At 39.0% G+C, this 14,549-nt stretch overlaps 1 protein-coding gene across 1 annotated transcript in view; it reads left to right on the top strand.

Moving 5' to 3' along the window:
- Positions 1 to 14,549, top strand: part of SHOC1 (shortage in chiasmata 1) — an 89,745-nt gene that overhangs the window by 48,529 nt on the left and 26,667 nt on the right. Inside the window, exon 17 of the mRNA XM_047768150.1 lies at positions 12,166 to 12,238. Within this exon, the coding sequence (XP_047624106.1) occupies positions 12,166 to 12,238 (73 nt within the window). The remainder of the gene's footprint in view (positions 1 to 12,165; positions 12,239 to 14,549) is intronic.

Here is a 14,549-nt window from a genome sequence, read left to right as displayed (position 1 = left end):
GAGCTCAAAGATAAAAATCTAGAAATGATACAGGTAGAAAAGAGAAAAGAATTAAGACCTTAAAAAAAGGGAGTTCCTGGAGTTCCCATCGTGGTGCAGTGGAAACGAATCTAACTAGGAACCATGAGGTTACAGGTTCAATCCCTGGCCTCACTCAGTGGGTTAAAGATCCGGCTTTGCCTTGAGCTGTGGTGTAGGTTGCAGACATGGCTCGGATCTGATGTGGCTGTAGCTGTGGCTGTGGTGTAGGCCAGCAGCTGTAGCTTCGATTTGACTGCTAGCCTGGGAACCTCCACATGCCGCAAGTGCGGCCCTAAAAAGCAAAAAAAAAAAGATCTTAAAAAAGAGAAAATTCTATGAAAGCTATCTGACTCTTTTCTCTTTTTCTCATTAGAGAAAAGGTTATCCCAGAAGGAGATGAAACACAGAAGGTATCATAGAGTTTATTTAAAGAAATCATAGTTGAAAACTTCCCAAATCTGGAAAGGGAACAGGATATACAAGTCTTTGAAGCTAAGGAGAACACCAAATTACCTCAATGCAAAAAGATCTTCTCCATGACAGTGTCAAAAGTCAATAAAAAAAAGAATTTTAAATGCAGCCAGTGAAAAAAGGTTGGCAACCTACAAAGGAATATCTTTTAAGCTCTCAGCAGATTTCTCAGCAGAAATTCCATAGGAAGTAGAATGACATTCTCAAAATACTGAAAGACGAAAATGGTCATGCAAGAACACTAACAAAATGATAATTCAGATATGAAGGAAAAATATGGGTTTTCCTAGACAAACAAAAGCTGAGGAATTTTATCATCGCTAGCCCTGCTTTATAAGAAATGTTGAAAGGAGCTCTTCTACCAGAAACAAAAAGGCAAAAGTACATACAACTTCAAGTAAGGTAATAAATAGACAAGGAGAAGCAGAAAATTGCAACTCTATATCAAAAAAGGTTTTTAAGCACTTTATTATGGAAATATCAGGAAAGGAACTATGGCAACTTCAACTTGGTAATGAACACAATATAAAAAGGGATAATTCGGAGTTCCCATCGTGGCGCAGTGGTTAACGAATCCAACTAGGAACCATGAGGTTGCGGGTTCGGTCCCTGCCCTTGCTCAGTGGGTTAACGATCCAGCGTTGCTGTGAGCTGTGGTGTAGGTTGCAGACGAGGCGGCTCGGATCCCACGTTGCTGTGGCTCTGGCGTAGGCCGGTGGCTACAGCTCCGATTCGACCCCTAGCCTGGGAACCTCCATATGCCACAGGAGCGGCCCAAAGAAATAGCAAAAAAGACAAAAAAAAAGGGACAATTCAAGACAACAAAAACCTAAAAAGGGAAGAGGAAAAGAGAACCTGTGTAGAAAATGAAGATAAAATTATATCAGCAGAAAAGGACTATTTAACCTATGAAACATTTTACACAAATTTCATGGTAACTACCAAGCATAAATTAGAACAGAGACATAAAGCATTAAAAAAAAAAAAAAAAGAGGAATTGAGAAAAATGTCATAGAAAGCTACCAAACCAAAATGCCAAACAGAAACAAGGAAAAAGAAACAACGGAGATATGGAGCAACCAGAAAACAAAAGATAGAATGGCAATACCAAGTTCTCATCTATCAATAACCCCCCCAAATGTAAATGGGTTGAATTCACCAATCAAAAGAAACAAAGTGGCAGGATGGATCGAAAACCAAGAGCTAGAGAGGATCAAGTGGCAGCAGAGTAAGATGTAAAACAATTCACACAGAACATCGACTGAATGCTGGCGGAAGAACATAAACCTCCAAAAAGGGCAAGAAACTCTTGACATGATTGGGCAAAACAAAAAAAAAAAAAGAGAGGAAAAAAGAATCAAGACGGGACTAGCATTCCTGAGAGGGAGCTGTGAAGGAGAAAAGGAACCCATACCCTGGGAAGCTGCCTAACCAGCGGGGAGATCAGCCAAGACAGAGGGACCTCAAAGTCGCAGCGAAAAGCGCAGCAGCTAGACTGAGGAAGGCAAAGTAGAATGGGGGCCGCAAGATCATCTGTACCACCTCCCTGGACACCACAGCCTGAGACACTTGGGTGGGGGCTGCGTGCTGAGACAGGTTCCTGAGGTCAGTTCTGGGAAGAGGACTAGGGTTGTATGTGTAGGGACAGCCTGAGGGGCTAAGGAGCTGTGTGTAACGGGCTGGAGAGTGGTGTGCTATAGGCCGGAGAGTGGAAAGTCACGTAGAGAGAACCCAGGAGGAGGTCGGGGCCCACCATCGAAGCAAGGCTCCGTTGTTGGGGAGGTGAGAGGAGGAGGGGCGGGCCACTACAGGCATCTTCCTGTGCATGCCCAGGCTCTCAGAGAGCAGGGCGCCTCTGATGCAGGCTACAGGTGGCAAGAAGCCACATGCTCAGGGCTACGGGAGATCGGGTGCTTCTTGTGCAGGCTGCGGGTGGCCAGGCACCTCTTGTGTGGGCTAAGGGCAGCGGGAGGCTAAGTGCGTCCCTGATCTACAGGTGGCAGGAATGGACCTTAGCAGTCATCTTGGAGGCCAGAGGGAGGCGTGGTCTTCCACCATTGGGGTCCTGTGAGTGGGCTCCATCTGTGGCCCCAGTCATCTCAGGGGTCAGCAAAAGAAAAAGAAAAAAAATAAAAGAGGGCACTGCAACTGAGCACTACCCGTTGTGGGCTTCACCCCCCTGGGAAAACACCCGCCCTGCTGCTGTATACTAACAGTGAAACATTAGAAAAGGAATACAAAAACACAATGCCATTTAAAATTGCACCCCAAAAAATCAAATACCTGGGAATACACCTGACCAAGGAGGTGAAAGACTTACATGCTGAGAACTGTAAAACATTAATCAAGGAAATTAAAGAGGACTCAAAGAAATGGATAGATATTCCATGCTTCTTGGGTTGGAAAAATTAATATTGTAAAAATGGCCATACTACCCAAAGCAATCTATACATTCAATGCAATCCCTATCAAATTACCCACAATATTTTTCACGGAACTGGAACAAACAATCCAAAAATTTATATGGAACCACAAAAGACCCAGAATTTCCAGAGCAATCCTGAGGGAACAAAAACCAAGCAGGAGGCCTAAATCTCCCAGACTCCAGACAATATTATAAAACTACAGTAATCAAGGCAGTGTGGTACTGGTACCAAGTCAGACATACAGACCAATGGAACAGAATAGAGAGCCCAGAAATGAACCCAGACACCTACAGTCAATTAATCTTCAGCAAAGGAGGCAAGAATATAAAATGGGAAAAAGAGACTCTTTCAGCAAATGGTGCTGTGAAAACTGGACAGCCCCATGTAAATTAGTGAAACTGGAACACACCCTCACACCATGCACAAAGATAAACTCAAATTGGCTTAAAGACTTAAACACACACACACACACACACAAAAGACTTAAACATAAGACAAGACACCATAAAACTCCTAGAAGAGAACATAGGCAAAACATTCTCTGACATCAACCTTATGAATGTTTTCTCAGGTCAGTCTCCCAAGGCAATAGAAATAAAAGCAAAAATAAACCAGTGGGAACTAACCAAACTGACAAGATTTTGTGCAACAAAGGAAACCATAAAAAAACCCAAGAAGACAACTTACAGAATGGGAGAAAATAGTTTCAAATGATGCAACTGACAAGGGCTTAATCGCTGCAATATACAAACAACTTATACAACTCAACAGCAAAAAAGCCAACAACCCAACTGAAAAATGGCAAAAGACCTATGTAGACATTTCTCCAAAGATGATATGCAGATGGCCAACAAGCACATGAAAAAAATGCTCAACATCACTGATTATTACAGAAATGCAAATCAAAACTTTTATGAGGTACCACCTCACACCAGTCAGAATGGCCATCATTAATAAGTCCACAAATAAATGCTGGAGAGGATGTGGAGAAAAGGGAACCTTACTGCACTGTTGGTGGCAATGTAAATTGGTACAACCACTGCTGAGACCAACGCATTGTGTCCTCATTCAGCTGACCCTATGAATAACTTATGCCTTTAGGTCTTTGTTCTTAAACTTAAGTCATTCACCGTCACTGCGACAGTTTTTCAAGCCAGAAGACAGGGTAAAGTAAAGCAGGACAAGACAGAGTTTTCAGCAAAGAGACTAATAAGAAAATATTGTAGAAACATGTCTCGAGACATCTCCCCCTTTTTGTTTTTGCGGGAGGACAAAAGTAGATCTTGCAATTTCTTTCTTCATTTCTTCTTGGATTGCTTGCTTCATGTATCTATAGACTAAATAGAAAATTATTAAGAATCCTAGAAATGCAATTAATGATCAGATTATTCTTCCACAAAAATCTTTAAACCATTTTGAAAGATTAATTATTTTTAAATCTTCTAGGAGTTCCCGTCGTGGCGCAGTGGTTAACGAATCCGACTAGGAACCATGAGGTTGCGGTTCGGTCCCTGCCCTTGCTCAGTGGGTTAATGATCCGGCGTTGCCGTGAGCTGTGGTGTAGGTTGCAGACACGGCTCGGATCCTGCGTTGCTGTGGCTCTGGCGTAGGCCGGCAGCTACAGCTCCAATTAGACCCCTAGCCTGGGAACCTCCATATGCTGCAGGAGCAGCCCAAGAAATAGCAAAAAGACAAAAAAAAAAAAAAGAAAGAAAAAAGAAAAAGACACATGCACCCGTATGTTCATTGCAGCACTATTCACAATAGCCAAGACATGGAAACAACCCAAATGTCCATCAACAGATGAATGGATTAAGAAGATGTGGTATATATACACAGTGGAATACTACTCAGCCATAAAAAAGAACAAAATAATGCCATTTGCAGCAACATGGATGGAACTGGAGACTCTCCTACTAAGTGAACTAAGTCAGAAAGAGAAAGACAAATACCATATGATATCACTGATATCTAGAATCTAATACATGGCACAAATGAACCTTTCCACAGAAAGAAAATCATGGACATGGAAAACAGACGTGTGGTTGCCAAGGGGGAGGGAGTGGGATGGACTGGGAATTTGGGGTTAATAGATGCAACTATTGCCTTTTGAATGGATAAGTAATGAGATCCTGCTGTATAGCACTGGGAGCTTATCTAGTCACTTATGATGGAGCATGATAATGTGAGAAAAAAGAATTTATATATGTATGTGTGACTGGGTCACCTTGCTGTACAGTAGAAATTGATGGAACACTGTAAACCAGCTATAATGGAAAAAAATCATTCATTAAAAAAACAAAACAAAACAAGAGCTAACTCTCTGCTGCCTCCAGGAGACTCCCTTTAGTTCTAAAGACAAACGTAGGTTCAAAATGGTGGTGAAAGATGATACTCCAAGCAAATGGCAGCCAAAAGAAAGCAGATGTAGCCATACTTACAACAGACAGAATAGACTTAAAGCCCCCAAAAAAGGTAATGAGTGATAAAGATGGACATTATATTATGATAAAGGGGACAGTTCAACAAAAAGACATAATAGTTAGTCATATATATACCCCTAACATAGGAGCACCAAAATACATAAAGCAATTATTAACAGACCTAAAGGGAGAAATTGATGCAGCACAATGATAGGAAAGGACTTTAACACCCCTCCTTACATCAATAGATAAATCATCCAGACAGAAAATCAATAAGGAAACAATGGTCTTACATGAAACATTATTCCAGATGGCTTTGATAGATTGGTACAGAACATTCCATCCAAATGCAGGAAAATACACACTCTTCTTTTTTTTTTTTTGTCTTTTTGTTGTTGTTGTTGTTGTTGCTATTTCTTGGGCCGCTCCCTCGGCATACGGAGGTTCCCAGGCTAGGGGTTGAATCGGAGCTGTAGCCACCGGCCTACGCCAGAGCCACAGCAACGCGGGATCCGAGCCGCGTCTGCAACCTACACCACAGCTCATGGCAACGCTGGATCGTTAACCCACTGAGCAAGGGCAGGGACCAAACCCGCGACCTCATGGTTCCTAGTCGGATTCGTTAACCACTGCGCCACGACAGGAACTCCACACACTCTTCTTACATGAAACATTATTCCATGGCTTTGATAGATTGGTACAGAACATTCCATCCAAATGCAGGAAAATACACACTCTTCTCAATTGTGCATGAAATTTTCTCAGAGACCTAAAACAAATCTCAATAAATTTAAGAAGACAAATCATATCAGGAATCTTTTCTTACCACAATGCTGTGAGAGTATAAGGAGAAAGCTGAAAACATCACAGATATGTGGAGACTGAAAACATGCTCCTGAACAACTACTGGATCAATGAAGAAATCAAAGGAGAATTCAGAGAAAACCTGAAGACAAATGAAAATTAAAATATGATATCCAAAAATCTATGGGGTGCAGCAAAAGCAGTACCAGGAGGGAAATTTATAGCAATACAAACCTGTTTCAAGAAATAAGAAAAGTCTCAATCTAAACTGACACCTAAGGGAACTAGAAAAAGAAGAACAAATGAAGCCCAAAGTTAGTAGAAGGAAGGAAATAATAAAGATTAGAGGAAAAGTAAATAAATTAGAGACTAAAACGACAGTAGAAAATATCAGTGAAACTTAAGAGCTGGTTCTTCAAAAAGATAAACAAAAATGACAAACTTTTAGCTGGACTCACTAAAAAAAAAAGAGAGAAGGTTCTGATAAATAAAATTAGAATAGAAAGGAGAAAAATAACAATAGCTACCACAAAAATACAATTATAAGAGAATATTATAAACAGTTATTCACCAACAAATTGAACAACTTAGAAGAAATGGACAAATTCTTAGAATCAGGCAAGCTTCCAAGACGGAATTATGAAGAAATGGAAAATTTGATTAGATTTATCTCTAGTAAAGAGATTGAAAGAAAAATCAAAAACCTCCTAAAACACAAAAGTCCAGGATCAGATGGCTTTATGGTAAATTTGACCAAACATTCAAAGAAGAATTAATACTCATCTTTCTCAAACTCTTCCAAAAAATTTAAGAGGAGGGAATACTTTCTAACTCGTATTACAAGGCCAACATTAGCCTAATATCAAAATCAGACAAAGACAATACAAAAAAAAAATATATATATATATGTATGTATATATATATATATATATATATAGAACATAGATGCAAAAAATCCTTAACAAAATATAGCAAATCAAATACAACAATACATCAAAAGGTTCACATACCATTATCAAGTGGGATTTATTCCAGGAGTACAACAATGGTTAAACATTCTCAAATCGATCAATGTAATACACCTTAGCAAACTGAAGTATAAAAAAAAATACAATTATCTCAGTGGACAGAAAAAGCATTTGACAAAATTCAACATCTACTTATGATAAAAAAAAATCTCAAAAAATGGTGTAGAGGGAATATACCTCAACTTGATAAAGGTTATATATGACAAACCCATAGCTAACATCATACTCCATGGTGAAAGGCCAAAAGCTAGCTCTCTAAAATCAGGATCAAGACAAGGATGCCCACTCTCACCACTTACTCAACACAGTATTGGAAATTCTAGCCAAAGCAATTAGGTATAAAAAGAAATAAAATGCATTCAAAATGGAAAGGAAGAAGTAAAACTATCACTATTGCAGATGATATGATTTCATATTTAAAAAACCCTAAAGACCACCAAAGAACTATTAGAAATAACAAACAAATACAGTATATAGTAAAGTAACAGAGTACAAAATGAACATACAAATGTCTGTTACACTTAAATGTCCACTGAAAGATGAATGGATTAAGATGCAGTATATATACACAATGGAATACTACTCAGCCATAAAAAAGAACAAAATAATGCCATTTGCAGCAACATGGATGGAACTGGAGACTCTCCTACTAAGTGAACTAAGTCAGAAAGAGAAAGACAAATACCATATGATATCACTGATATCTAGAATCTAATATATGGCACAAACGAACCTTTCCACAGAAAAAAACTCATGGACTTGGAGAATAGACTTGTGGTTGCCAAGGGGAAGTGGGAGGGAGTGGGGTGGATTAGGGGTCTGGGGTTAATAGTTGCAAACTATTGCATTTGGAGTTGGATAAGCAATGAAATCCTGCTGTATAGCACAGGGAACTATTTCTAGTCACTTGTGATGGAACATGATGGAGGATACTGTGAGAAAAGGAATATATATGTATGTGTGACTGGGTCACCTTGCTTACAGTAGAAATTGACAACACTGTAAACCAACTATAATGGAAGAAATAAAAATCATTAAAAAAATAAATGTCTGTTACATTTCTATGCTAGCAATGAGCTAGTGCAAGAGAAATTAAGAAAACAATCCCATTTACAATCACAACAAAAAGAAAGAAATAACTGGGAATAAACTTAACCAAGGAAGTGAAAGATCTATATACCAGAAACTATAAGACATTGTTGAAAGACATTAAAGAAGACAAAAATAAATGGAAAGATATTCTTTTTTTTTTTTGCCTTTTCTAGGGCCGCTCCCGCGGCATACGGAGGTTCCCAGGCTAGGGGTCGAATCGGAGCTGTAGCCACCAGCCTACACCAGAGCCACAGCAATGTGGGATCCAAGCTGCATCTGCAACCTACACCACAGCTCACGGCAATGCTGGATTGTTAACCCACTGAGCAAGGCCAGGGTTCAAACCCGCAACCTCATGGTTCCTAGTCGAATTCGTTAACCACTGCGCCACGACGGGAACTCCTGGAAAGATATTCTATGCTCATGGATTAGAAGAATTAACATTGTTGAAATGTCCGTATTATCTAAAATACTCTATACATTCAATGCAATCCCTATCAAAATCCCAAGGACATTTTTCACAGAAATGAGAACAAAAATTCTAAAATGTATGTGGAACCATAAAAGACCCTAACTAGCCAATGCAATCCTAAGAAAAAAGAACAAACTTAGAAATACCACCTTCTCTGATTTCAAAAGAAATTACAAAGTATAGTAATAAAAACAGCATGGTATTGGCAGGAAAACAGATACATAGATCAATGGAACAGAATTGAGACCAGAAATAAACCCATGCATATATGGAAAATTAATTTGCATCTAAGAAGCAAAGAATATGCAATAGAGAAAGGATAGTCTCTTCAATAAATGGTGTTGGGAAAACTGGACAGCTGCTTGAGAGACAGAGAGAGAATAGACCACTATCTCACACCATACACAAAAATCCACTCAAAATGAAATAAGGACTTGAATGTAAGACCTGAAACCATAAAACTCCTAGAAGAAAATACAGGCAGTGCACTCTGACATTAGTTTTAGCAATATCTTTCTAGATAGGTCTCTTCAGGCAAGGGAAACAAAAGCAAAAATAAACAAATGGGACTATATAAAATTAAAAAGCTTCTGCACACAAAGCAAAGCAACCCATCACAAAAATGAAAAGGAAAGCTAATGAATGGAAGAAGATATTTTCAAATCATATATTCAATAAGAGCTTAATATCCTAAATATGTAAAGAATTCATACAACTCAACAACAAAAACTTAAAAATAGGCAGAGGAGCTAAGCAGACATTTTCCAAAATGGGAGTTCCCTTGTGGTGCAGCAGGTTAAGGACCCAGTGTTGTGGCTCAGGTGGCTGCTCTGGCTCAGGTCCAGTCTGAGCCAACAGGCACATAAATAGATTCCAGCATCACTAATTATAAGGGAAATGCAAATCAAAACTACAATAAGGAGTTCCTGCCGTGGCTCAGAGAGTTAAGAACCACTAGTATCCATGAGGGTTAGGGTTCGATCCCTGGCCTCGCTCAGTGGGTTAAGGATCTGGTATTGCTGTGGCTGTGGTGTATACTGGTGGCTATAGCTCCAATTCAACCCCTACCCTGGGAACTTCGGTATGCTGCAGGTGCTGCCCTGAAAAGACCAAAAACAAAAAACAAAAAAAAAAAAGAAGAAGGCGGTGGGGGGGGGACACTCACATACTGATGGTGGGAAGGTAAATTGGTGCAGCCATTATGGAAAACAATATGGAGATGCCTCAAAAAATTAAGAATAGAACTACCATATGATCCACCTATCCCAGTTGACCAAAGAATACAAAAGTATTAATTTGAAAAGATATACTCCTATGTTCATTGCAGCATTTTTTAAAATAGCCAAGATGTGGGAACAACCCATGGATAAGCTGTTATCCCCACCCCAAACCCACTCCATTAAAAAAAAAAAAAAAAACTATAATGGTAAGTAGGAAAGTATAGCAGCAAATCATGCTTTTCTCCAGGAATTCAAACCTGTCTGTGTTCATGTAAACTGGTGCAGCCACTATGGAAAACAGTATGGAGGTTCCTCAGAAAACTAAAAATAGGAGTTCCCTTGTGGTGCAGCAAGTTAAGGACCCAGTGTTGTCATTGCAGTGGCTCAGGTTGCTGCTCTGGCTCAGGTCCAGTCTCTGGCCTGGGAATTTCCTCGTGCCACAAGTGTGGCCAAAAAAAAAACCTAACTAGAAATAGAGTTGGCATATGATCCAGCAATCCCACTCCTGGGCATATATCTGGATAAAACTTTAATTCAAAGAGATATATGCACCCTAGTGTTCATAGCAGCACTATTCACAGTAGCCAAGACATGGAAACAACCTGAATGTCCATTGACAGATGAATGGATAGTTGTGGTACATATATACAATGGAATACTATTCAGCCATAAAAAAGAATGAAATAATGCCATTTACAGCAACATGGATGGGACCTAGAGATCATCATACTAAGTGAAGTAAGTCAGAAAGAGAAAGACAAATACAATATGATATCACTTATATGTGGAATCTAAAATATGACAGGAGTTCCTGTCATGGAGCAGCAGAAGTGAATCCAACTAGGAACCATGAGCTTGTGGGTTCGATCCCTGTCCTTGTTCAGTGGGTTAAGGATCTGGCGTTTCTGTGAGCTGTGGTGTAGGTCGCAGATGCAGCTGGGATCCTGTGCTGCTGTGGTGTAGGCTGGCAGCTGTAGCTCCGATTAGACCCCTAACCTGGGAACCTCTATATGCCGTGAGTGCAGCCCTAAAAAGACAAAAGACAAAATAAAATAATGAAATGAGATGAAATGAAATGAAATATAAATGAACTTATCTATGAAACAAACAAACTCACAGATATAGAGAACAGGTTTGTGGTTGCCGGGGGGAGGGAGGGAGGAATTGGAAGTTTGATGTTAGCAGATGCAAACTATTATATATAGAATGGATAAACAACAAGGTCCTACTTGTAGAATATAGCACAGGAAACTATATTCAATATCCTATGATACACCATAATGGAAAGGAATATTTTTTTTAAAAAGTATATATATGTATAATTGACTCACTGTGCTGTACAGAAGAAATTAACACAATATTGTAAATCAACTATACTTCAATAAAATAAATTTCAAAGGAAACCCGTCTTGGTTAACACTAATAGTACGGGCAGAGACTGTTTATGTATAGAGTCACCTATACAGGAATACTTGAGGAATGCTCAAAGTGCCCCACCCCAAAATATTTTCTTCATCAATGGTACTTATTGCTTGTTTGCTTTTGTTTTTTTCTGTTTGTTTTGTCTTTTCAGGGCTGCACCCATGGCATATGGAAGTTCCCAGGCTAGAGGTCGAATCCAAGCTGCAGCTGCCAGCCTGTGTCACAGTCACAGCAGCGCCAGATCCGAGCCATGTCTATGACCTTCACCACAGCTCGTGGCAATGGGGGATTCTTTATCCCACTGAGCAAGGTCAGGGATGGAACCCACATCCTCATGGAAGTTCCCAGGCTAGGGGTCAAATTGGAGCTACAGCTGCTGGGCTACACCACAGCCAGAGTATTTCAGAATCCGAGCCGCATCTGCAACCTACACCACAGCTCATGGCAATGCCGGATCCTTAACCCACTGAGCGAGGCCAGGGAGCAAACCCGCATGCTCTTGGATACTAGTCAGATTCGCTTCCCCTGAGCCACAACAGGAACTCCACTAGTCGGGTTCTTAACCCCCTGAGCCACAACGGAATCTCTCTCTTCACTGATGTTTGATCTTAACAGAATTTATTCCTTTGTGTTTAAACACTGACATCTTTTCCAACACAATATTTACTTTGTTATCTTATTTGTCTCATGTAAGCAGTTAAGTTTGTATTTTGTCACTGTGTAAGAGTATGAAAAAGAATAATCATTCAGATATTACATATATATGAAATTCTTATTTTTAATCAGGTGCTGATTATAATAAGAATGGACTCAGATGCTGAAAAACATTTACTCATTAAAATGCTTAACAAAATAGAAGGTAGGAGTTCTAAATTATGCTTCATTTGATAAGAAATGCTTGAACACATAAAAATACATTGATCTAACCAAGTTTCTAATTAAGATATGATTAAAATACCATAAAATCATATTTTATAAGTATATAGCTCAATGGGATCTAGTCAGTTTTTAAATCAATCCTGACTATGTTTACAATATAAATATATTACAATGTATATGTAAGTACATTGTAATATAAATATAATTATATTGTATTATTTTCTTGTTAATAATACTACTTACAACTTTATGAATTATATTTTATTATAAATATAATAAAATTGTATTTATATTTTATTTTATTGTTTTCTTGTTGCTAATAATATTGACTACTTACAACTTTATGACTAAGTTTTATAAATGCAGTTTTTGCAAATGAAGAAGCTAAAATTCATAAAGGCTATATATTATGCCAAAAGTCGCAGCTGGTAAGTAAGGGAATCAGGACATGAATCTAGGTCTCTCTTGTTCCAGGGTCATTCTTTGACTGTTCTACCCACTGCTGCCTTCTCTACCAACCCTTTCCACCTTGTGCTGTGGAACCCGATTGTTCATATGTAAACTCTTCTTCTTCATCTCCTTGTATTAAGTGCAACCCAGCTTTCCCCAGATGATAATGCTTTCCCTGTATCCCTTTCATACAGAAGCTGCTAATTTTCTCTCTCTTTGTATCAGTACCTCATAGGGATGAGAAGGCCATTTCTTGGTTTCCATTATTCTTTCCAAAACTTTATTCCTCTATCCTTTGAGGCTATGACATATTGCCATGTCACTCTCTACTACTCCACCATCATCAATTTTGTACCTGGCTCATGGTATTCTCTTTACTCCTAGTCTTGCCATTATCATAGGTGTCGTTAAGGGGAATGATTCATTCATTCAACCCTCCGACCTTATATAGTTTCATTGGTCTTCACAACAGATATAATATTAACTCCTTGGCTTTGCTGTCGACCTTGGGATAATGCAGAAATGTCCTACGTCTGAACTTTAAACTCTGATACATTATTTTGCCACCTCTAGCTCTTTCATGATCTTCAGCATTCTAGAGATCTATAAACTGTCAACTCCTTTTTGTTTCATTTTTTCTCCTTCCATATTTGGTGATGTGACCATCACTTTAATCAGTCTTGTCCTTCTAATGTACCTTCCACTTAATCTCCAACTCTGAATCAATCAAGATATTCAATCTCTCTGTCTTTACACCTGAGCTGCTGAGAATTATTGGACAAAATCATATAGATTTAGTACCAGTACAAAATCATTTTCTCTGAACTTATATGTGCTTTTAATATCTCTGAACAATCTTTCTATATGTTCTTAGTTCTCATTCCTATCATACTAATGGCTGTACCACAAACCCCCTAACATGCCTCTCATCTCCTCATTTTTAGAAGGGAATTATGCCGTCTAATGTCCTTTAATTAAGAATCCTCCTCAGTTGGCTCTTCCCTACCATCTCCAAACTGCTCTTCATTTCTCCTATTCTTTTATCTTCCCTCCTTTCTCCATGGAGGAGGTCAGCCTCCTCCCTTCAAAAGCCAGTCTTTCGCTTTTTGCTGTGGATCCCATCTCTTCCTAAATTTCAAACACTTCGTTCCATCAGTTCTTTTCTAGCCAGGCTTCCTCTCTAATGACTCTCCCTTAATCTTCAAGCCTTTCAGTCTTAAAAATAAAATACCACCTTCACTCTGTGTCATTCTTTGTTTACTATTTATCTTCCTTCGATAAACTGCATCTTTTGCCATCCATCTCCCAAGATATTTCTTTGCTCTAACCCTACAAACTATTTATCATGGTGTTTCCTGTCTCCTGTTCCTGGCTATCATAACGCTTTTCTCTCTTCTTTAGGATGCTAATTCCTACACATCCTTTAAAAGTTAGTTAAAACTTTTGTTTAGGAAACCTTGATGTAAATGCCTTTCCTCTGTGCTCTCAGGGTTTTATGTGCATCCTTCTGTGGCACTACTTACTATCCTGGCAATAATAACTGATTGTCTTGTCTGTTTTCCTTACTAAAATTTCAGCTTCTGGAGGATAATGAATGACCATGCCCTGAAGTGTATTTTCAGTACCCACAAAAATGCCTAGAAGGGAGTTTCCTGATGGTCTAGTGGTTAGGATTCAGTGCTTTCACCACTGTGGCCCAGATTCCATCCCTGGTCTGAGAACTGAGATCTCACATCAAGCTGCTGCACACTGCGGCCCAAAAAACTGAAAAGAAAAGAAAAGCCTGAAACATGGAAGGCACTTAATAAAAATTTATTGAATAAGCTAATGAGCTAATGAAT

The sequence above is a fragment of the Phacochoerus africanus genome, chromosome 2 (genome assembly GCF_016906955.1).
Source record: "Phacochoerus africanus isolate WHEZ1 chromosome 2, ROS_Pafr_v1, whole genome shotgun sequence".
Classification (NCBI taxonomy): Eukaryota; Metazoa; Chordata; class Mammalia; order Artiodactyla; family Suidae; genus Phacochoerus; species Phacochoerus africanus.
The sequence above is the reverse complement of the archived record's forward strand: the minus strand, read 5'-3'. Positions and strand labels throughout refer to the sequence as shown.